At 39.3% G+C, this 22,198-nt stretch overlaps 1 protein-coding gene across 3 annotated transcripts in view; it reads left to right on the top strand.

The window, feature by feature from the left end:
- Positions 1-22,198, top strand: part of PRKAR2B (protein kinase cAMP-dependent type II regulatory subunit beta) — a 182,225-nt gene that overhangs the window by 126,558 nt on the left and 33,469 nt on the right. For all 3 annotated transcript variants that reach the window (XM_079930912.1, XM_079930911.1, XM_079930910.1), the window contains 2 exons: positions 13,761-13,813; positions 20,980-21,063. In XM_079930912.1, coding sequence (XP_079787038.1) covers positions 13,761-13,813; positions 20,980-21,063 — 137 coding nt within the window. The remainder of the gene's footprint in view (positions 1-13,760; positions 13,814-20,979; positions 21,064-22,198) is intronic.

Raw genomic sequence — 22,198 nt, 5'->3', positions numbered from 1 at the left:
GGAGGGTGATGCACCCCAACTCCACGGGGACAGAAGCTCCTGCACTCGGGGCCCTTCCAGCCCGTGTCCTATGTATCTCTTCATCTGACTGTTCATCTGTACCCTTTATCATATCCTTTATTATATAATAAACTGGTTAACATGTTCCCCTGAGTTTTGTGAGCTGTTCTTGCAAATGATCAAATCCAAGGAGGGGACCTTGGAGACCTAAAATATATAGCCACGTTGGACATAAGTTGTGGGTAACCTGGGGACCTACTACTTGTGATTGGCATCTCAAGTTGGGGGGGGGTCTTGTGGAACTAAACCCTTGACTTGTGGGATCTGATGCTAACTCCAGGTAGATAGTGTCAGAACTGAATGCAATTGTGGACATCGGCTATTGAAGAAGGATTGGTCAACGTGGGAATCAGCTCTCTCTCACGTGTGGTGTCAGAAGTGTTGTGAATGTGGTAGTAGCTGGGAGTAAAGGAAGAGCGCAGGAGTGTTTTTACAGTCCCGCTGTTCTAACTTGAGGTTCAGTAGTTTTTCATGAATAAATGCTTTTCAATTTGTATGCCTTCGGTTGATTTCCAGAGTCCTGAAATGTTTTTGTTTTACTTTTTTTGTGAAAATTGTATTTTGTTTTATCACGGATTTTGGGGTGAGGAGTTGCCATACTCCTCACTCCGCTGTTCTGAACACCTGAAGATGATTTTCTAGTATTCAAGATGTAGAGGAAGCCATATTATTAGAAGATTAAGGTAGACATCAAGTCAGTATTTTTATTTTATGTGAAAAGTTCTGTTAGAAAGAGTTCAGTTTTACAATAATATCCTTAATGAGATTTTTTTTTCCTAACTACTTTCTGATAAGTTTTTGTACCTTGATTCTGCCAATTGAAGAAGCTATATGTTTTTAGGAAGTATTAAATTATAAAAGTAATTTTGAAAAAGGATTAGATGCATTTAAAAGAAAGATTTTTAGCAAGGTAACATTTATTATGTTTTTAAGAAGCCCTTTTATGTTTGAGATATGAATGTTTCAAAGAGTTTTACAATCATCCCTTTTTGGAAAAAACAAAACCCTTCTGATTATAAACACAGCACATTGAAAAAGAGGAAAACCTAGGAAGGCACAAATAGGAAAATTAGAATCATCACAATCACACCTTGAAGAAAAAAACCACCATATGCACTCTGGTATCTCCTCTGCAGACTTCATGCATACTGTCTGTGGGCTCAGGTCATTTATCTGTCTTGAAACCTGTTTTTTTAAACAAACAAACAAACAAAAAAACGACCTAATTCAGATTTGGTGAACACCTTCCTATGTTATTAGATATTTTTGTAAAACACAGTCTTTAAATGGATGTAGAGTATATCAGGAGTATGTATGGATATCTATCATAATTCATTTGTTTATCGTTGGGAATTTACATTTCTTCTGTTTTCAGCTGTCAGGATGTCTTCAGATTAGATTACTTGCGGAGCACTTGCTGAATTGAGCACGAACATTTTCAAGGCTTTTAATAACTATTTTCAGACTGACCCCTCCATCTCCACCCCACCCCCTGCTTAGAGTTTCACAGCAGCATATGAAAAAGTTCACTCTAAGCTGTGCACCCTCTCCAAAATGAAATTTGGGTAAAATCATGTCATTTTGCTAATTTATTAGATTTTAAATGCTTAATTGCTATTTTGTTTCTGTATCTCCTATCTTATCTTTATATCATTTTTTAAATTAAAAATTCTTTTAAATTCATTATCATTCATTGCCTCACAAATCTTGACTTTTTTTTTGAAGTTTTCCTTTAAAAAATTAGAAATGGATTTTTTCTTTGCTCAGAGAAGAAAATCCTACTAAGCTGCTTATTAGGATTAATTTCTTTTGACTTTAAATAATGAATAAGCTAGACTGACTTGCTTTTACTTGTATATATATATTATATATTATAAGTGTTTGGATGTTAGTATGCATTGTCTTGTTACGGTTAGATGATATTTTTCTAAAATAGCATCCAAATTCTTACTAGACTTCTGATAATCACATAGAGAGACTTAACTGAAAGATATTCCTGTAATGCTTACATTTAGTTTTATTACTAAATCTGGAAGCTGGGAATTGACTAAACTATTTTCCTGTAACTCTGGCTATATTTAAATCCAAATATCACATCCAAGAATCATCTTGACAAATGATACTGGTTCTGAAAGTTTATTAATAAATTAGAAGAATCTGTAGTTTTTCTGTTCCTGTAATCCTCTCATAGGCATGTTAGGCAGTGTTAGTCTCAAACAGTAAACAAAATTATTTTCAAGCTTTAAGTAGCTCTGCTGTGTCAGAAGGACAAAATTCTATTTTGATAAATATATCATTCATTATCAGCTAGAACTTGTATTCATATTACTTTAATGTGATTCAAGGTCTCAGACCAATGCCAAGAGGTGATCACATTATCTGAACAATAGAGCATTTGCACAAACTCTTAGGAAACTGTTTGCTGGCCTTTTAATCAAAGAATTAGAAATCTTTTTTGATTTCTCCTTGGCTATTAATTTCTGAAAACCCACACTATGCATCAAATATAATTCTCAGAAGTTTTTCAGCAAAGCATAACTATAATTTCTATTATACCACTGTCCTCTAGTACAAACAGATCCACTTGCTGTCTGCCACTTAATAGTTCTGGAGAATATCTTTGAGGGATTGTAGTGACTAGTAGCAAGCACATACAAGGGCTTTGAAGTATTAATGTTTATCAAAATATGTTCTCAGACTTATTCTTAAGTCCCTTTTATTGCATCTATTTGTCTTACTCTTGGTCATTTGTAAGTTTTTATACTTTTACTTAAAGAACATTTGTTTGGAATATATGATCTGGAAAATACCCAGAAATTGGGTCCTTTGATTACATGCACTTGACCTTTCTTGGATCTTCATATTGTTCATTTTCTTAAATCCTTACTGATGGAAGGAATGTCAGTAGCTACAGGGGGACCATTGTTCCATGTGAGAGGGAGTGAGGGCACATATGGTGTTTCCTCCATTCTCTGAATCCCACAGGCTACTCATAGCCTATGAACAGTGGTATTCTGTAGAGTATTTGAGCCTATCCTATTCTGGATTCCTCCTCACAGAAACACTTCATGTTGATTGACATGCTTCTTTTTATAAACCTGTTGAACTCTTTGTCCTCTTAATTGTGCCATACTCCTTATAAACGAGTTAATTATTAAAAGAGGTGATGGGGCTTCCCTGGTGGCGCAGTGGTTGAGAGTCCGCCTGCCGATGCAGGGGACACGGGTTCGTGTCCCGGTCCGGGAGGATCCCACATGCCGTGGAGCGGCTGGGCCCGTGAGCCATGGCCGCTGAGCCTGCGCGTCCGGAGCCTGTGCTCCGCAGTGGGAGAGGCTGCAGCAGCGAGAGGCCCGTGTACCACAAAAAAAAAAAAAAAAAAAAAAAAGAGGTGATGGATATTTTATAGACTGAATGTATACGGGTTGAACATGTGGTGGAAAGAAAATGGATTGGGGATAGATTCAATGATTGAGTCCATGTACTTCATAACTAAAGTTTTTCATTGATTTGGAACCCAAGTCTAGAATAAAAATTTACTTGCCATGTGTATATGGGTTGTGACATAGTTAGTCCTTTGATTTTCCTTGGGAGGCATTTTTGAAGAAAAATTTACACTTAAAAAAATAGTTTATATACAATATTATGTTAGTGTCAGGTTTACTACATAATGATTTGATGTTTATATACATTATGAAATGATCACCAGGATAAGTCTAGTAATACCTGTCCGCATACAGAGTTCTTGCAATACTATTGACCATATTCCTTATGCTGTGTATTATATCCCTGTGACTTACTATATAACTGGAGGTTTGTACCTCTTAATCCCCTTCACTTATTTCATCCGCCCTAACACCTCCCTTCTGGCAACCACTTGTTTTGTTCTCTGTGTCTATTAGTCTGTTTTTGTTTTGGCTTGGTTTGGTTGTTTTGCTTCTTAGATTCTGCATGTAAGTCAAATCATGCAGGATTTGTCTTTATTTGTATGGCTTATCTCACTTAGCATAATACTGTCTAGATCCTTCCATGTTGTCACAAATGGCAATATTCCATTTTTTTATGGCTGTGTAATACTTCACTGTGTATATATAAATGTATGTATGTATATATTTATATATATACCATATCTTCTTTATCCATTTGTCTATCGATGGACATTTAGGTTGCTTCCTACATGTTTTTTAAAAAACAGATTAAAGAATGTTTTGGTTTCTGTAGCTTTAATAATAGGAAAATAGCAAGTGATGGGCAAATTCTCATTTGTTTGAAGCTCTCTGTTGCTGCTTATTTATGTATCTTAGTGACACTGATCCAGTAGTGTCCTGAACATGGTGGTTTACTTGTGAGGTATGAATGGTTCTTGATAAATATAACTAAATCACTTTGCTGTACACCTGAAACTAACACAACATTGTAAATCAACTGTATTCCAATATAAAATAAAAAAAAAAATTTATAGAGAACCAGAAGATGGTTTTGAGGGGCTGATTCTTAAAGCCCCATTGATAACCTTGGGGAGAGGTAAAACCAGCTAGATTAAGTGGAAGCTGTATTTCTTTCATTTCACCAAGACAGGATTATACAGTTAAGTAGCTTTGCTAAAATCTTTAAAATTTTTCTGACATGAACATAACTGATTTGGGAATTAAATATTCGCTTAAGTACTATTTAATGAAGCCTGCTAACATTCCTGCAAGATAAGTTCAGGATGTGTTTATATTGCTCTTTTTGTATTATAGCTGAAATATAGGCAGTAACATAGTAGATTATAATGAGTTTTTAAAAATTTATTTATTTTATTTTTGGCTGCATTGGGTCTTCATTGCTGCACGTGGGCTTCCTCTAGTTGCAGCAAGTGGGGGCTACTCTTCGTTGGGGTACTCAGGCTTCTCATTGAGGTAGCTTCTCTTGTTGCAGAGCATGGGCTCTAGGCACGTGGGCTTCAGTAGTTGTGGCTCGTGGGCTCTAGAGCACAGGCTCAGTAGTTGTGGCGCACTGGCTTAGTTGCTCTGCGGCATGTGGGATCTTCCCAGACCAGGGATTGAACCCGTGTCCCCTGTGTTGGCAGGCGGGTTCTTAACCACTGCGCCACCAAGGAAGCCCCTATAATGACTTTTAATGTTTTGATGCAGGAGATAGTAAAATGTTAAGTTATATATTGAATAACTGAATAGTAAATTAATATTTGAATGGCAGTTTTAAGGAAATGGTAATGATTCTGCTCAGAGTTTATGAGGCTTACTCTGTAGATTATTTATTTATTTATTTATTTATTTATTTATTTATTTATTTATGGCTGAGTTGGGTCTTTGTTGCTGTGCACAGGCTTTCTCTAGTTGCGGCGAGCGGGTGCTACTCTTCGTTGCGGTGCGCGGGCTTCTCGTTGCAGTGGCCTCTCTTGTTGCGGAGCACGGGCTCTAGGCGCGCAGGCTCCAGTAGTTGTGGCTCGCAGGCTCTAGAGCGCAGGCTCAGTAGTTGTGGGTCATGGGCTCTAGAGCACAGGCTCAGTAGTTGTGGCACACAGGTTTAGTTGCTCTGCGGCATGTGGGATCTTCCCGAACCAGGGCTTGAACCCACGTCCCTTGCATTGGCAAGCGGGTTCTTAACCACTGCGCCACCCTTACCCTGTAGATTTTTAAATTAAGTTTTTTCACTGTTTGTAAGTAAACTGTAAGGTTGATTTCAATACTCTCTCTCTCCCTCCCCTTCTAAGCCCCTAATAGAGAGAGAAGGAGGGAGAGGAATCCTTGGGTTTAGGGCCATCAGATGGTGTTCTTTCCTCTGGGCACATGGTAAGATCACACTTCCATGTCTCCGTGACATTAGGAAAGATCATGTCACTTGTCCTATGAAATGTGATGTACATTCCTTATTGGCAGAGGTGACATGCATCACTTCCACGCTGAAGCTTTGGGAGCGGGGGGGGGGAAATTCTCCAGTACCCTCTTTGGGTCTCTCGCTGGGCTTAACAATTAAACTGACAAGATTAAGAGAAGAAAAGCATACACATTTTATTGAAGTTTTACATATACACGGGAGCCTTCACGAGAAAATGAAGACCCAAAGAAGTGACCAGAGCAGGAGGCTTTTACACCTTTTAGACAAAAAAACTGTAAATTTGTGAATAGTTGACAAGACAAAGGATTTGGGCTGTGGATAATTAAATGGTGAAGGAGTAACAAGGTTTGTTTATACAGCGTTCTCTGCCCTGGTGATAAGAATGTCTCCCTTCCTCCTGGTACAGGGAGAAGGTATCTTTCACATGGGAGGTTTATCTCCTACTTTCAGAGAAGAAAGGCAGGGGAAGGGGATGAAGGTCAGAGTGACCTCCCTGCTTCTGACATTTTCTCAAACTCCCTCAGCCTAAGATAGTATGCCAGTGTGCCATGTTTTGGGGTACCATGTTTTGGGGTGCTGTGTCTTGAGCCCCATCAGGAGCCAATGAGTAATTTGCCACTGTCTTGGGGACTGGTGACATTCTAAATGGTGGCAGCTCTGTCAGCCTGCATCCCTCTGTAAAGAACACATGGGGCAGAGTACCCACTGTCCTGAGATGGACATATAGTGTAGGCAAGATGTAAACTTCTGTTGTTTTCACGACGATTTGGGGATGCTTGTTACTGTAGCATAAGCCAGTCTACCCTGACAGATGCAGTTTCCATAGGTCTAAGGGGCAGTGAAGAGATATTAAAATAACTATTCATTTCTTCAGCCATTTTTGTTAACATTTACTGTGTCCCATTCACTCTTCCAAGTGCTAGAAATACAGCAGTGAACAAAACGATCTCCTCTTTTCTCAGGACATTTCTTCCCATTCTTCATTAACTATTTAGGGAGTCTGTTTTTCTGCAAAGCCTTGTTCTCTGAGCAGCAGGTCACCCCTTTCTCTTCTGTGCTCCTACATACTTTGTACACACCTCCATCGTGGTACTAATGTTATTGCGGTTATTCTATTTCTATTTTCTTGTTTTCTAGTCTGTGATCACCTAGAGAACAAATGGTTTATACGTGGTACATAGTTCTATATAATATTTGTCAACAAGTACCTACTGTATAGCACAGGGAACTATACTCAATATCTTATAATAACTATAATGGAAAAGAATCTAAGAAAAGACACATGTATGTATAACTGAATCACTTTGCTGTATACCTGAAACTAACACAATATTATAAATCAACTATATTTCAATAAAAATTAAAAAAATAAAGTGATAAAAAATACATAGATGTAACAACTTACATAGTATAATACAGAGTGATAATATAGGTACTTTGCATCGTTCTTTTTTGCATCACCTCCCACATTTCAAAAACTATTTTTTTGAATGAATAAATCAGATTTCCTGTGGGTCCTTTCGCTTGAATGTGATTTGGGATCTAAATGTGAACTTCTGTATTTTGACATATTGTCCAAATGCTTTTGCTTTGTGAATTACACTCTAAGGTGATCACTGATATGTCATAGCGGGTAGGTACCAAGTTACCTGGGCAAAAATGTGAGTGAAGCGGGGAGGGGGAAAGTTTATGGCTTGTCATCGTGCCTCTTCCCTTTACTTACTTATAACTAGTGGACCTGTATACCCGTGTTGCGCAATCTTATTTGTATCGTTTCGTCTACCCCAAGTCTTCTTAGACTTTTTCTCCCTAACTGCCACACCCGCCATGAGACTTTAATACAACAGATATACTATGTATCTGGTTAAGAATTGCATGTATATCTGTGTTTTACATTGAAAAAAAAGGGTTGTTGTTTTTTTTGCCCCTTCCTCCAGCTAATCTTCTTGTTGGAAAATGCATGCCTTAAACTAGTATTTGTAAAAGGTACATTTATTTCCCTTTGTAGGAGGACATTTCCACTTCAATAAGCTAAGTTTAACCATATTGAATCAGAACTCTGTTGTCTAATACACCTGTGCTTTTATAATAGCTTTATTTTAATCTGATTATCATTTAAATAAGTGTGCTGGAATCTTAGTGTATTGAGAACATTGGGAAAGTAAATTTCATATATTTTGTAGAAGTCCATTTTTCCCTAGGTTTTAGGCCTCTAAACCATGCAGTCTTTCTGTACAGGCCACATTTGCTTTTGATTCCTTCAGCAAATATTTATTGAAGGTATACTGTGTGCAAGGCTCCGTGCCAGGTGCTGAGGCCCAGTGACTCATGGGGCTCGGTCTGCTTCCTTTATTCTTTGTTAGCTTTGTCAGAGCGCACAGGGTTATGTAAACTTGTCCAGGTCACAGTTGTTTGGACTGTACTGATTTTTATACATTCCTGACAAAGTATAGTGGGCACTTGGTGAAAAACCCTGGGAGTTGGTGTAATCCCTTGTGCGGTATAATAAGAGGGCTAACTTGGTCTTTGTCCCAGCGCCTGGCACAGAGCTTCCAAAACCCTGGGGATCTCCTGAGTTTCTTTGGTGTGCTAACCAGTGATTCTTGGCTCAGGGGCTCCTGGATAACTTCAGAATGGGGGCTGGTCCCGGAAAGACCAAACATTGATTGGAAGCTTGGAGCTTTCAGCCCAACCTCGGAGAAGGGGAGAGAGAGTGGAGATGGGTTTAATCACCAAAGGCCAATGATTTACCACTTGGTGCCCATGTAATAAAACCTCCATAGAAACCTCTAAATGACAGGGTGCAGAGAGCTTGCACAATGGGGAGCACATCAAAGAGCTGGGAGAGTGGCACACCCAGAAAGGGCGTTGACCCCCTCCCACTATACCTTGCTCTGTGCCTCTCATCCATTTGGCTGTACTTGAGTTGTATCCTTTATAATAAACCAGTAAGAGTAAGGAAAGCACTTCCTGAGTTCTGTGAGTCATTCTAGTGAATTATCAAACCTGAGGAGGGTGTCGTGGGAACCCCCAGTTTACCGCTGGTCGGTCAGAAGTATGGGTAGCTTGGGAATTGTGACTGGTGTCTGAAGTGGGGGCACTGTTGTGGGACTGAGCCCTTTAACGTGTGGGATCTGATGCTAACGGCGGGTAGGTAGTGTCAGAATTGAATTGAATTGTTGGACATTCGGTTGGTGTCAGAGAGTTGGAGAAATGGTGTTGGAAAAGACAACGTGTATTTGGCACCAGGAGGAAAAAAACCCTTGTCCCTTGTCTACAGTTGTCTGGCTGCACCAGTGCACATTACACTGTCTGCAATGTGGGAAACTACTTAGATTCTTGGAGCATTCTAGATGACTAATGTATTATCGAAATACATATATGCACAGCATGACAGGAAAAACTCAATGTAGGGTTCACATAAAGAAAAAGACTCTGCTCTTCATTACTGTGTAATTGCCAAACAAAGAATGGAATATATAGCTTCAGCTCAATTTCAGATTGCCCAGGAGGGAGGGGGTGCCATTCAGAAAAACATTCGAGGCAGCTCAGGTTACCTGGAGGCTTTGGTTTGAGGGTCCATCTAGACATGGTCTTTCATCCATTCATTCCTTGTATAGATATTTACTGAACTCCTAATCTCTGTGCTTGGCCCCTTGGTGAACAAGACAAAAGGTCCTCATTTTCACTCAACCTCTCTGTCCCCATTGTTTTGGACATATGGTGTAGGATATTTTAACGAAAAAGAACAACGTTTTATTCATTCATTCATTCATTCTACGTGTGTTTGTTTGAGAGTGTATAATACAGGTAGACTACTGGGAGATGTTTAAAAGAGACATTGCGTTTGCCTTCAAGGACTGTCAAGCTTATTTGTTCATCGATCAGTCATTCATTCAAAAAAATGCATTGAGCCAGGCACTGTGCCAGGTCAGTGCCAGGGAAATATAGAAATGAACAAAGCACACAGTCAGTCCCTGACGGGCTGCAGTTCCAGCCAGAAGGGGCAACAGGTGGTAATGTCTTTGGTAGAGTGAAGTGTGGTAGGTGATGGTAATGAGCTGTGCCCACACTCTAGGAACAGTGCAAAGGGAGCACAGCAGTGGGGTATCCTGAGTTAGCCCTGTGTAGGTGAGAGGTCAACAGGTGACTCTTAATCTGACTTTTTAGTTGGGGCTGGAGAGAAGGGATGGCTTGGAGAGGAGGAGACTGTGTCAGTGAAGATACGGAGGTGTGAGCCACCATGGCTGTGCACAAAACTGCAGGTGCTGTATTTTGATTTGGGTGTAGGAGGTGGCAGTAGGTGAATTTTAATATAGTGAAACAATTGCACATCAGTGCCAAGAACTAAACCTAGTAATATTGGCACAATAAATGGTTCAATGAAATGGATAGCCCAGAAATAAACATGTGATAAGGTAGGCATCACAGATCAGAAGGGTGTTAAGTAATAAATAATACTGGGGCAATTGATAAGTTATTTAGAAAGAAAATAGATTCTTACTAGTGATGATTTTTCGTCAGCATTCAGGGGCTTGAAACTTAGAAATTAGAGGATTAAGATTTCATTCTGTGAATTAAAACTTAAGCTCAACACTAATGGATCAAGGCTCTATATAACAGGTTACCTCGAAGAACATAGTATCTTATCGACGCTATCACCTCACTGAACATATAGATCTTATGACAGTGGTTGACTTCACGGACCCCACCCTCACAAGGGCCTCTAATTTGGTTTAGTGTTCTGCTCTTGCCCTCTTAAAAATCTTAACTTTTGAAAACGGGCGTATATTTTCATTTTGCACTGAGCCCTGCAAATTGTGTGTCAGTCCTGCCAGTGAGGTTGGTCAAACATGGAAACAGAAAGTTACGGAGCCAAGCTTTAGAGGTAGATGCTGTCCTGCTTTTAGGAAAGTTGCAGCAACACAGTTCAAGAGTCTGGGCCACAGGAGCAGGACCATGTGTACTGTGTATGGATGCCTTGGGCTGTCCCAGACTGACGCATTCAATAGTCAGTTTATTTGACAGACTCTCTCTTCCTCCCATCTCCTTCTCACCAAGGAACCTTTTACTTGTGATTTGGCTTCTCCTGTGGTCTTCCTGCAGGGACAGAGCTGGCTGGTCACGCTGACTCCATACTGATTCGGGAAGTTAGTTACTAAGCTGCCATTCTGGTGATACGCGTCAGTGAGGTTCTTTAATGGGAGCCTGTCCCGGGAAGACGGTCCCCTTCTGTTAGGTTTCTGAGGCGGAACGCTGATGTCCAGGCATTGAGCTGGTGAATTCACCAAAGCCGTCATGCACAGAACAGGGGTTAAGGACAAGGCCTTTGCATAAAAAGGAATGAGATTCTAACGCCTGCTACAACATGGATGAACCTGGAAGCCATCATGCTAAATGAAATAAGCCAGCCACAAAGGACAAATATTATATGATTCCACTTACGTGAGGTACCTAGAATAGTCAAATTCATAGAGTCTGAAAGAAGATTAGAGGTTACCAGGGGTGGGGGACAGGAGGAATGGGGAGTTGTTGCCTTATGGTTTCAGAGTTTTTGCTTAGGGTAATGAAAAAGTCTTGGATATAAATAGTGGTGGTGGTTATACACATTGTGCATGTACTTAATGCCGCTGAATTATATACTTAAAATGGCAAATTCTGTGTTATATATATTCTGCCACAGTTTTTAAAAGTTATAATGTGGTATACCAAAGCGCACTGAATGCACGCTTTTCATGGGCGAATTGTATGGCATGTGAATTATATCTCAATAAAGCCGCTTTCTAAAACATTAAGAAAAAGAAAAGAACAAGGCCTTTGGAGTCAGCCAGACAGCCCTAGGGTCAAGTCCTATGGTGCTACAAGATGATGTACGATGTTGTGTGATGTTGGCCAAGATACGTAACTGTGCCCTGTTCTTTCATCTGCCAGGTGGTGATATGACACCTATCTTGGGGTTGTTGCGAGATTGAAGGGGAAAATGTACACCAGGTCAGGGTTTCTCAGCTTCAGCACTGTTGACATTTTGGACCAGGTCATTCTTTCTTGGGGAGAGGGGGGGAGGGAGCTTTACTGTGCGGGGCGGGGTGTCTAGCAGCATCCCTAGCCTCCCCCAGCAGCTTCCTCTTAACGTCCCACAACTGTGACAACCAAAATGTCTCCAGACATTGCCTAAATGTCATGCTGGGGGGCAGAATAGGCCCTGGTTAAGAAGCACTCACTGGCTTAGGTGTATAGAGCAATGCCTGGAGAAAAGAAAGCTACTGGCAGGTTTTGTAATAGTAATGACAGTCGTTGAGCTAAAGATGGCAATACTCCTGAGACCATCCTGAGGCCCCTGGAAAGACATTTGTCAGCCTTTCACCTGTCCTCTGCTCTTACTTCTACATCCATGCCAGAGTCAAGTCCACACAGATTAAAGGGTAAATGTAAAAAGGTCTCCCTTTACAAACTGAAAGAAGAGAAGTGACAGATCTGTAGATTTGCAAATAAAGAAGATTTACAAATACCAAACTCAAAAGCAGTGGTACTTTTGTGATGTTTAAAATTGGGTTTAAATCATATTGGGGAATTTTCTTCGCTGATGTCATTACATTAAAAACAAACAGCATGCATAATTGATCAGAAAAACAAAGACAAAAAAAAATTGGTAATTATAGTTAAAAAGCAAACTGGAGGGAATTCCCTGGTAGTCCCCTGGTGAGGACTCCGTGCTTTCACTGTCATGGCCCTGGATCAATCCTTGGTCAGGTACCTAAGATCTTGAAAGGCACGTGGTGTGGCCAAAAAAAAAATCAAACTGGATAAAATGATTATAAGAAATATGACAAAGTGGTATTGAGAAACTGGTATAAGTCAAAAAGAAAACCAAATACAAAAATAAATGCCTCAGACATAGGGACAAAAGAGGAAATACAGTCAGCTTACAATCATTTGAACATTGTTCAAATTCAGTAATACTTAAAAATTTAGATATTTTTTTCATTTAAATTGGCAGAGAGTTTGAGCATTAATATCTAAGTCTGCGGTACCATTTAGAGGAGTCTCCTTACACATTGCTTATAGGACACTGGATGGGTATAATCCCATTGGGAGGAAACATGGTGATAAATATGCCTTAAAAGTTGTCATACCTTTTAGCCCCCAAAATAACATTTGGGAATAATTCCACAGCATAATCTGAAATGTAGACAAATGTTTATGCATGAAGATGTTTATTGCAAGGTTGTTTTAACAGAAGCCAGCTTCATGTCTAGCATTAGGGGTGTGGTAAATTATAGCTTATGGTAACTAGTTAGCAATCCTTAAAACAATATTTACAAAATGTTTCTAATGACATACAGAATTCTTAAGTGTTAAATGAAACAGCAGGTTTTAAAATTGTGGATGCGGTATGAACTCAGCTCAGAATAAAGACTGGAAAGGAATATGCAAAATATTAATAGCATTTGTTCCTGGAAGATTGAGTTATGATAATTTATGAAAGTTACTCATAACTGCTTGATTAAATTGATCATTTCAAAGCAGACTTAGACTTTGTGTGTGTTCTTTCAGGTAATTTTTTGATCTTATGCATTTCTGTAGCTTGGAAATGAAGATGAAAGAGGTTAGCTATGTTTCTCTGAATAAGAGAAAGGAAGCAGTTATCAGTGTCTTAAAGTGCAGCTTTATATTTTAGTAAATTCCTTATAAATTGCAGTAGCAAACTGGCTTTGGGGGGTAGACTGCTTGCCCTGGATGAGGTGAATTAATGGTTTTTTACACCACAGCCCTCTTTTTGTTCACTAATTTTTCAAGATATATTTATTGTAGCATGTTTCTTGGTGAAGGAATCTTTAAAATGTCCATTTTTATTTTTATAGTATGTGCAGAAGCTTATAATCCTGATGAAGAAGAAGACGATGCTGAGTCCAGGGTATGTAATTTACTGAATGCGTTAATTTTAAATTATACTCCCGTATTGGATAAAGAAAATAATAATAGAAAAGATGTTAACAGGCATATAGGTTAACAGGGGGCATAATGGAATTATCTTGACTGTTTCTTTTCCTAGCCTTATCTCCTGATAGTTTACTTCTTCTTCATGTTCTGTATAATTACTTCAATCCAAAGCATCTCTCTCTTTGGATAAGAGGAAAGATGAACATAAAAACTCACTGAAGTTGTGGTTTTATTTCTCTTGCAAAAATATAGTCTGTGATGAAAAATGTTTTTAGCTATCTTTCCCAAAGTGATAATGTTATTTTTCTTAGACAAGTAAGTATTTCTAGGAAAGAAAAACGCTGGGAAAAGCCTTCTGCTCCTACTGTTTTATCACAACAGAAGCTTACTCTGAAACAACAACAAAAAATCACAGTAAAATTACATCTAAAATGTCAGTACAGCAGTTACTGTGTTTTAAAATCTGTGAGTCTGATAGTTTGCTCAGAAGCTGATTTCTTGGAGGTCTTGAAGTTTTCGCAAGACTTTGTCCAGTTTGGTTTGAAACAGTTTTTAAGCTGTGTCCTTTAGCTCCATTCTCCTATTATTTATTTAGTAGAAAGTAAACTCAATAGGAGATTACTGAGCCTGGAAATGGAAAGTAATCATGTACTTTTTTTTTTTTTTTGAGTACATACTTTGCAAAAGTTTGTTTTCTTCTATTTGGCCTTAAATAAAAACAAAAATCTGTTTCTGTAGCTCTGAAAAATACTAAAGTAAGATTGAGTTTTAATATAGAAAAGCAGATACTGGATCCCTAAGTCATTACATCATTAAGCTCCCTGAAATATAAATAAAATCCAGTGGTAGAAAGATCAGGAGCTTTAAATGACACAGAAGATTTTGGAGAAAAATCCCATTTCACTCCTGTCCCCATGGGGATTCGCAGCACCAGACTTGCAGTGTTCATTTCTCAGTATATAACTTACATATTTTGATCAGGTCCATAAATTCCAGTCTGAAAATCATGTTGCCTTAGGATCACGGTATCGTCTCTAATGTGTAATGTGCTGTTACCCCTCCATGTAGTCTGAAAAACCCTCCCCTCTCCTACACTTTATTTATGTATCTCGCAGAAACACTAGTGGGTGACTTCGAAGACAATGTTCTTTGTGTATAAATGTATATGATAAAACTTGATAATTGAGATGTTTGATGAGCTTGTTTAGCTTAGTAAAAATCTAAATTGGAAAGAACATTTAAAAGTACAGTTTGAAAACAATATACAGTATCTCATAGACTCGAAAACTGTTAGCTACCATTTGGTCCACGTGATTGATAAGGTGTTTGGCTGGATCACTCCAACTAATTTCTCACAGTCTTGTTGGGGAGGCTATACCAGTTAAAATTCATTTGGCTGTGGGAATAAAACAATCACATTGAGATTAAATACAAAAGAAAACATTGGGGAATTATTGGACATATGCTTGGAAATCTTGTAGAATTCCTGGAAGTGTTAAAGAAAACCCTAGGCTGTGGCTAGCAGGCAGGAGCCAGCCCCCTCTGGGGTCCTTCCACAGCATTTGTGCAGCACCTAAGAGTATCGACATTGAAAGGGACTCAGCTGCCCGTCACTCTTATTGTGTCTCTCTCAGTTCAAAATCCCAGCTTCCCCGTGGAGAGTTTCTCACAGACTTGACTTTGGCTGGGGGACCCCACTTATAAATGAGGGCATCCTGCAAGCCTACTCTTGGGCATATACCCAGAGAAAACTCTTAATTCAAAAAGACACATGCACCCTTATGTTCATAGCAGCACTATTTACGACAGCCAAGACATGGAAGCCACCTAAATGTCCACTGACAAAGGAATGGATAAAGAAGGTGTGGTACATATATACAAGGGAATATTACTCAGCCATAAAAAAGAATGAAATAATGACATTTGCAGCAACATGGATGGACCTAGAGATTATTCTATTAAGTGAAGTAAGTCAGACAGAGAGAGACAAGTATCATATGATATCACTTACATGTGGAATCTAAAATGATGTAAATGAACTTATTTACAAAACAGAAATAGACTCACAGACATAGAAACAAACTTAGGGTTACCAAATGGGAAGAACGGGGTGGGGTGGAGATAAATTAGGAGTTTGGGATTAACATATACACAGTACTATCTATATATAAAATAGATAACCAACAAGAACCTACTGTATAGCACAGGGAACTATATTCAATATCCTGTAATAACCTATAATGGAAAAGAATCTGAAAAAATATATATATGTATATATATGTATATATAACTGAATCACTTTGCTGTATACCCGAAACTAACATAACATTGTAAATTAACCATACTTAAATATTTTTTTAATGCTTAAATTTTTTAAAAATGTTTAAAAAAATAAATGAGGGCAGTTCCTAGAGAAGGAGGCATCTTTGTGGGTTGGGCATTCACCCTGAGTTGTCCCTGTAACACCCTTCAATGTTACTTTAATTTTTAAAATTAATTTATTAATAATATATTCATCATTATAATGAAGTGTCTTGGGTTCTCCATTAGGTTGACTCTTCTCTACTAAAAACTGTAATTTTTTTTTACATACTAAAATAAAATATTAAACATTTTAATAAATATTAAAATATTTTAATATTTTTTGTCTTAGATACTATAAGGCACTTGTACCATAGCCCTTGGAAATGATTATTACAGATTTCAAAATGTAATCGGCTCTAAACTGATACTGGAAAATGTCTGTAAGGAAAACATGAAGTGTATTTTGATAAACTAACATTTCATTTGGACATTTTGTCTTATTTTAGAGACCCTATTTATATTATCAAATCCCAAAATCTCAGAGTAGTATAAATAGATACTTATTCTTTGATGTGTATTCAAAGAAAATTCAAACACTTAAGACTGATTTTGGAAAACAACAAATTAGATTTTGGTTGGAATACCTTTAACAAATGAAAATATAAGGGTTATATACATCTAGCATGTAGAAACTGGCAGAGAAGAGCTAGTAAATTTAAGAGTGGAGTATTTCTTTCTTCTGTATTCCCTGAAGTATTTTGGGAGTGCCTTCTGCATATCTGGCCGGGTGCTGGGTATACAGTGGTGAGCACGATGGAGTTCTTGCCGTCTTGGAGCTTAGAGTCTTAATAGCAGAAGCCGACCACAAGCTAGTAGATTAACAGTCACAAAATATGAAGTGCTAAAAAGACAGTGTAACAGGGTGTAGGAATTAAAACCAAACCAAACCCCCCAGACCAACAGCGTCCCTAATGAAATGGAATAGTTGGAGAAGGGCTCCTTGAAGTGAGACCAGAGGATGTACGTGGAGAGTGTCTTGCCAAAAGCCCAGGAGTGCACTTTGGGTTGACCCAAGCCCATCAGAGTGGGAGGAGTCGGAGGCTCTGAATAAAGGCAGCTGTGGCTGCGGCTGAGTGGCTGAGGTGAGGGTGGAGAAGGAGTGGGGATTAATTCTCTGTGAATGTGATGGACTCCACTGAGGTTTTAATCTGGAGAATGCGGTGTTCTGATTTAAAGTTTTAAAAGATTACTTTCACCTCTGTGTGGAGAATAGATTGGACAGGTATGAGAATAGATTGGACAGATATGAAAATATCTTGTACAGACTTGCCTTACTTAACAAAATAGACGCACGGTGTTTCCTTTAAAGAAAACATGTAAGTCAGTGTTACTTATTGTTTTTCTAATTTTTTTTTAATTGAAAGGCAACAGAGGTTATGGCAGGAGCTGACAGACTTTTCCTGTAAAGCTTTTTTTGGGGGGAATTTTACTATTTTCAGAGAATAAATACTTTGGCTCTGGGGGCCGTGCTGTTTCTGTCACAACTATTCAGCTCTGCTGTTATAGCAGGAAAACAGACATAGACAACACATAAATGAACGGCTGTGGCTGTGACCCATGAAAACTTTATTTCTGGACATTTGAATTTGAATTTCATATAATTTTCATGTGTCAGGAAACATTCTTTTGATTTTTTCCCCCAATCATTAAAAAATGTAAAATCATTCTTAGCATAGGGGTCATGCAAAAAGAAATTTGGCCTTCAGGCCATGGTCTGCTGACCCTGGTTTCTAGTATGAACTCTGTGGCCAGCCTACAGCTGCACTGAATCTCAGCTCTACAGCTTCTGAACTGTGTGACATGGAAGAAGTTACCTGGGCCAGTTAATTTTCTTACTTTTTTTCTCTTGAGAGATCACACAGTATTTGTCTTTCTCTGTCTGACTCATTTCACTTAGCATTCACCTGCTTCATGGGGTCTCTTACTGGGATAAAGCTAGTAATAAAGCCCTTTTTAAATTTTTAAAGCCCTTAAAACAGTGCTTGGCACATAGTAAGTGCTACATCAGTATTTGTTTAACCAATAAGATTTTTATCCTGAAATCAGAAATAAATTTTAATAAAAAACAAAGTGGCCTCTAGTATAATAAAAATCACATTCGGGCACATTGCCGAGGCCTTAGTTATCCAGATGCAGATCTTGTATGTCGGATCACACCAAACCCAACAGAAGGAAATGAGTCTGTAGAAGTAGGAGAGCGTCTTCTGAGCAGTTGGTACAGGGCAGGGGAGCCAGAGCTTCAAAGATTCACCCGATTTCTGACTGTGTGCTTTCCAGGACGCAGAGCAGGATTTTCATGGCCGGGGGTGGAGGCTATGATAGATAACGGACTCTGGGCACTGAGGAGTGATGGCAGGTAGACGGAAGAAAGGAAAAAGGGAAACAAAGAGAAGAGCAGTAGACAGTAGTAGGGGTGGCAGGATGGAGAAACAAGATTTGGACATATGAATTCATAAGAAGAGAAGTAGCTGGAGAGAGAAAGAAGAGGAAAAAGGTGGGTTTTTAAAAACTTTTTATTGACGTATAGTTGATTTACAACGTTTCAGGTGTACAGCAAAGTGATTCAATTATATATATAATTTTTTCAGATTCTTTTCCATTATATATATGTATATATTTTTTACATCTTTATTGGAGTATAATTGCTTTACAATGGTGTGTTAGTTGCTGCTGTATAACAAAGTGAATCAGCTATACATATACATATATCCCCACATCCCCTCCCTCTTGCGTCTCCCTCCCACTCTCCCTATCCCACCCATCTAGGTGGCCGCAAAGCAGAAGGTGGGGTTTTGTGTGAGGTGTTAATACAAAGTGAATGGGTCAGGAGAGAAAGACAAATTGATGACAAGGGTAAAGCAGGTACAAGCTGGTGTTAAAAATGATTTAAAAAGACAGTTTAAGTGATACAAACATTATTTAACACTGCACGAAGTGGGCAGTCTCCATTCCCAAGGGTCCAGAGAGCTGCAAAATGGGGTGGAGGGTAGGAAGCTTTTATAGGATAAAGAGTAAGGAACAAGGAAGTAAGCGTAGAGCCCAGATTTGGCTTGGCTTTGGGGGATTGGCTGACTGGATATACTGTGTTTCTGGCAAAGCGGGGCATTTATAGGGACACGAGAGTTATCTAAGCTTTGGTTTGCTGACGTGGCACCCCGGGCAGAGGTGGCTCCCTCTTGGGCCTAGGAGGTCATTTCAGCATCAGCGACACGTCATCCCCAACCTTTTCTCTCTGAGGACAGAGCTGCTCAGCAGGCAAACGTTTATGATTGCTTCAGTTCGGAGTTCCAGATGGCTTTTTTGAAGTGAGAAATAACTTTTTGTTTTATTGTGTTAGCCTTATTTGAAGTAGGCACGTGTGAATTTTGGTTGGCATGATTTAGTTCGTATCCAAATTTTTTAAGTTTTTTGTATAGCAGTGAGTTCTTAGGCAGGAGGATCTGCTTTTTCTGGGCCCACGTGCCGTCGTAGAATCTAGGTTGAGGTGAATACTGATTGGATAGGAAACAAAAGTTTGCATATCCCTTACCCTTAGAGGAAAAACGGCAGCAACGTCCTCTCTCACTGGCTAATAGTAGGTAGCAGTATCCTGTGTATACTGCTTTTTGTGTGTGTATAGTATATAAGCAGTACACACATAAATAGTACACATATACTGTACATTTCCTCAGTTGTTCTTGGGCCTCTGATTTTTAGCCATGTGAGATGGGTTTGAAATGCCGATTTTACTTTCCCGTCGCGCGTTTTGACGCATTCACGGGCACAGAGCTCACCGCCGCCTGATCCCGGTTGCTGTGATGGTGGGGCTCCTGCTCTTCAGCATCTCTTCCAGTCACTCTGTGTGTCAACGTTAGGATAGGAAAAGGTGGTGTATGGGTCTCCAGGAGACCAACTCGATGTCTTCTGCTTTTAGGACCATCTCTTGCCTCGCAGACTCATCTTACAGTTACACAGTACCCGCGTTCGCAGAAGAATGGGCCTTCGGGGCCAAGTCCGTGAGCCTTCTGCTGGTAGGAAGGGACTCAGGAGAGTTGGCCGGCCGCACTTACAGAAGGCGTTCTGTTGGCCTTTACCCTCAGGAATGAAAGTTTCTGAGCAAATAGTACACTGCTTTTCTTTGAACTCGTTCTCAGATGAGCGCACCAGGACTGTTGGATTCATTCTCCCTCAGATCCGTAGTCTCCTTGGTGTGACAGCGCGTGATTGCTTGCTCCCTGTGGAAGAGCAATCTCCGTGGGCGTAGTTATTTTATATACATTGTGCATAAAAATGTATTTAACATCTAAGCAATATACAGGTAAGAATTTACTCACTTCTAGAGACTTTATCAAGTCTTGAAGGAAAGAGCTACATCCTGAAAGAGTATTAAGTTCAATGGTAAAGAGTATGAAACAGTATTAAAGAGTATTAAGCAGAATAAAGGCAGTGTGTAGATTTTCAACATAGCTGTTACAACATGTTGTCCTTTTGTATGCTCCCGCTGGCTGGAGCCTTGGTGTCTTTAGTGATTAGCCAATGCAGACCCTCACAGAATGAACTTGCTAACCTGGGGGAAACACTCCTTTGAAAAACTTTCACATACTGTATTGATGAATGTACACCACCTCCCTGAGACGAACTGTATTACTTTCCCCTATTTAGCAGGCTGGTAGTTAATGTCTAGTCACCTAAAGTGAACCTCAGCACTAACCGTTCTTCCTTCTAATATCCTGCTAGGAAATTTTATCCCTTAAGAGCAAGGTGAGTAGACTAATTGTTAATTTGGTGTCCTTTTAGATTATACATCCCAAAACTGACGATCAAAGAAATCGATTGCAAGAAGCTTGCAAAGACATCCTGCTGTTTAAGAACCTGGATCCGGTAAGATAAAATCTCAATAGTAGCAGCGGTTTTTTTTTCAGTGTCCGTGTGGAGAACCGTGCAGGATCTTGGATTTCACCCTCTTTACAAGCTAACATCACCCAGGGCGACGTAAAGGCCCCACTGCAGATGTCTGCACAGGAAGTGGGTTGTGTTCTAGGAGCTGGGGAGGTCACTGCTGTCATAGCAAGGAGTGAGCGCCTGTTTCTCGGCGGAAGGCTTCTCATCCCACAAGGTTACTTGCTGTAAACACAGCCCTGAGAAGTGGCCCAGGTGAAGAGAGGTTAAGACTTTGCATTCTTCGCCCACTCAACAGGAACACGTAGGGATGTGCAGGGCCCATGGGGGAATGCCTCTTTCACCAGTCAGTAATAGTCATTATTTTAATGTATGACTTTCATATTATACATATTTTTAAAGTAAAGTTTTACTTGGCTTTAAAGGTAGAGGGATTTTTTTTTCTTTGTAAAGATTTTGAAATCCCTAGTCTTTGGTTTGGGGTGTATTTCTAGAGTGACCGTACTGTTCAGACTTTGCCCTTCACCCTGACCTAAATGCTCTGCTTCCTTCATCATGGATTATGCTTATTCACTGCTATGTGGTCATTTGGGAAAGAGCCCCTGCTGCCATGTTCCCCATGTGAAACCTGAGTCAACTTTGGTAAATTACCTCGATTCTTTCTTCGGTCAAACTCAACATCTTAATAGTTTTCGGATTGATGCCCTAGAGAAGAACGCATTAATCAAGACCCACTCTTTTAAGATGAGGTCTTTTTAAAAAGGCCATTTTTTTGAAGAGGAAAGCACTACTTTATACAGTGTCTTCTATGCTGGGTTATATTATACCCTGAAATTATTTTTAAAAGCTCTTTTGTTTCTAATACCATTTATGCTAATGTTATATCCTCCAGGATCACATATTATATTGTGTGACTTTGGAGATTTTGTTTTAGGGCCACATAACACAAGTTTTGTCCACTTTGATCCACGTCCTCTAGAGTTATCACCAAGTCTGCAAAACTAGGAGCTCTAAAGAAAGGGTTGCTGGTGGTTCTCTCTCATAATGGAAGAATAAGAAATGGGATTAAGATAGAAAATTTAGGAATTTCATTTATGAATGGAAAATCTTCCTGGTA

The sequence above is a fragment of the Stenella coeruleoalba genome (genome assembly GCF_951394435.1).
Source record: "Stenella coeruleoalba genome assembly, chromosome: 9".
In the NCBI taxonomy this organism is placed as follows: Eukaryota; Metazoa; Chordata; class Mammalia; order Artiodactyla; family Delphinidae; genus Stenella; species Stenella coeruleoalba.
The sequence above is the reverse complement of the archived record's forward strand: the minus strand, read 5'-3'. Positions and strand labels throughout refer to the sequence as shown.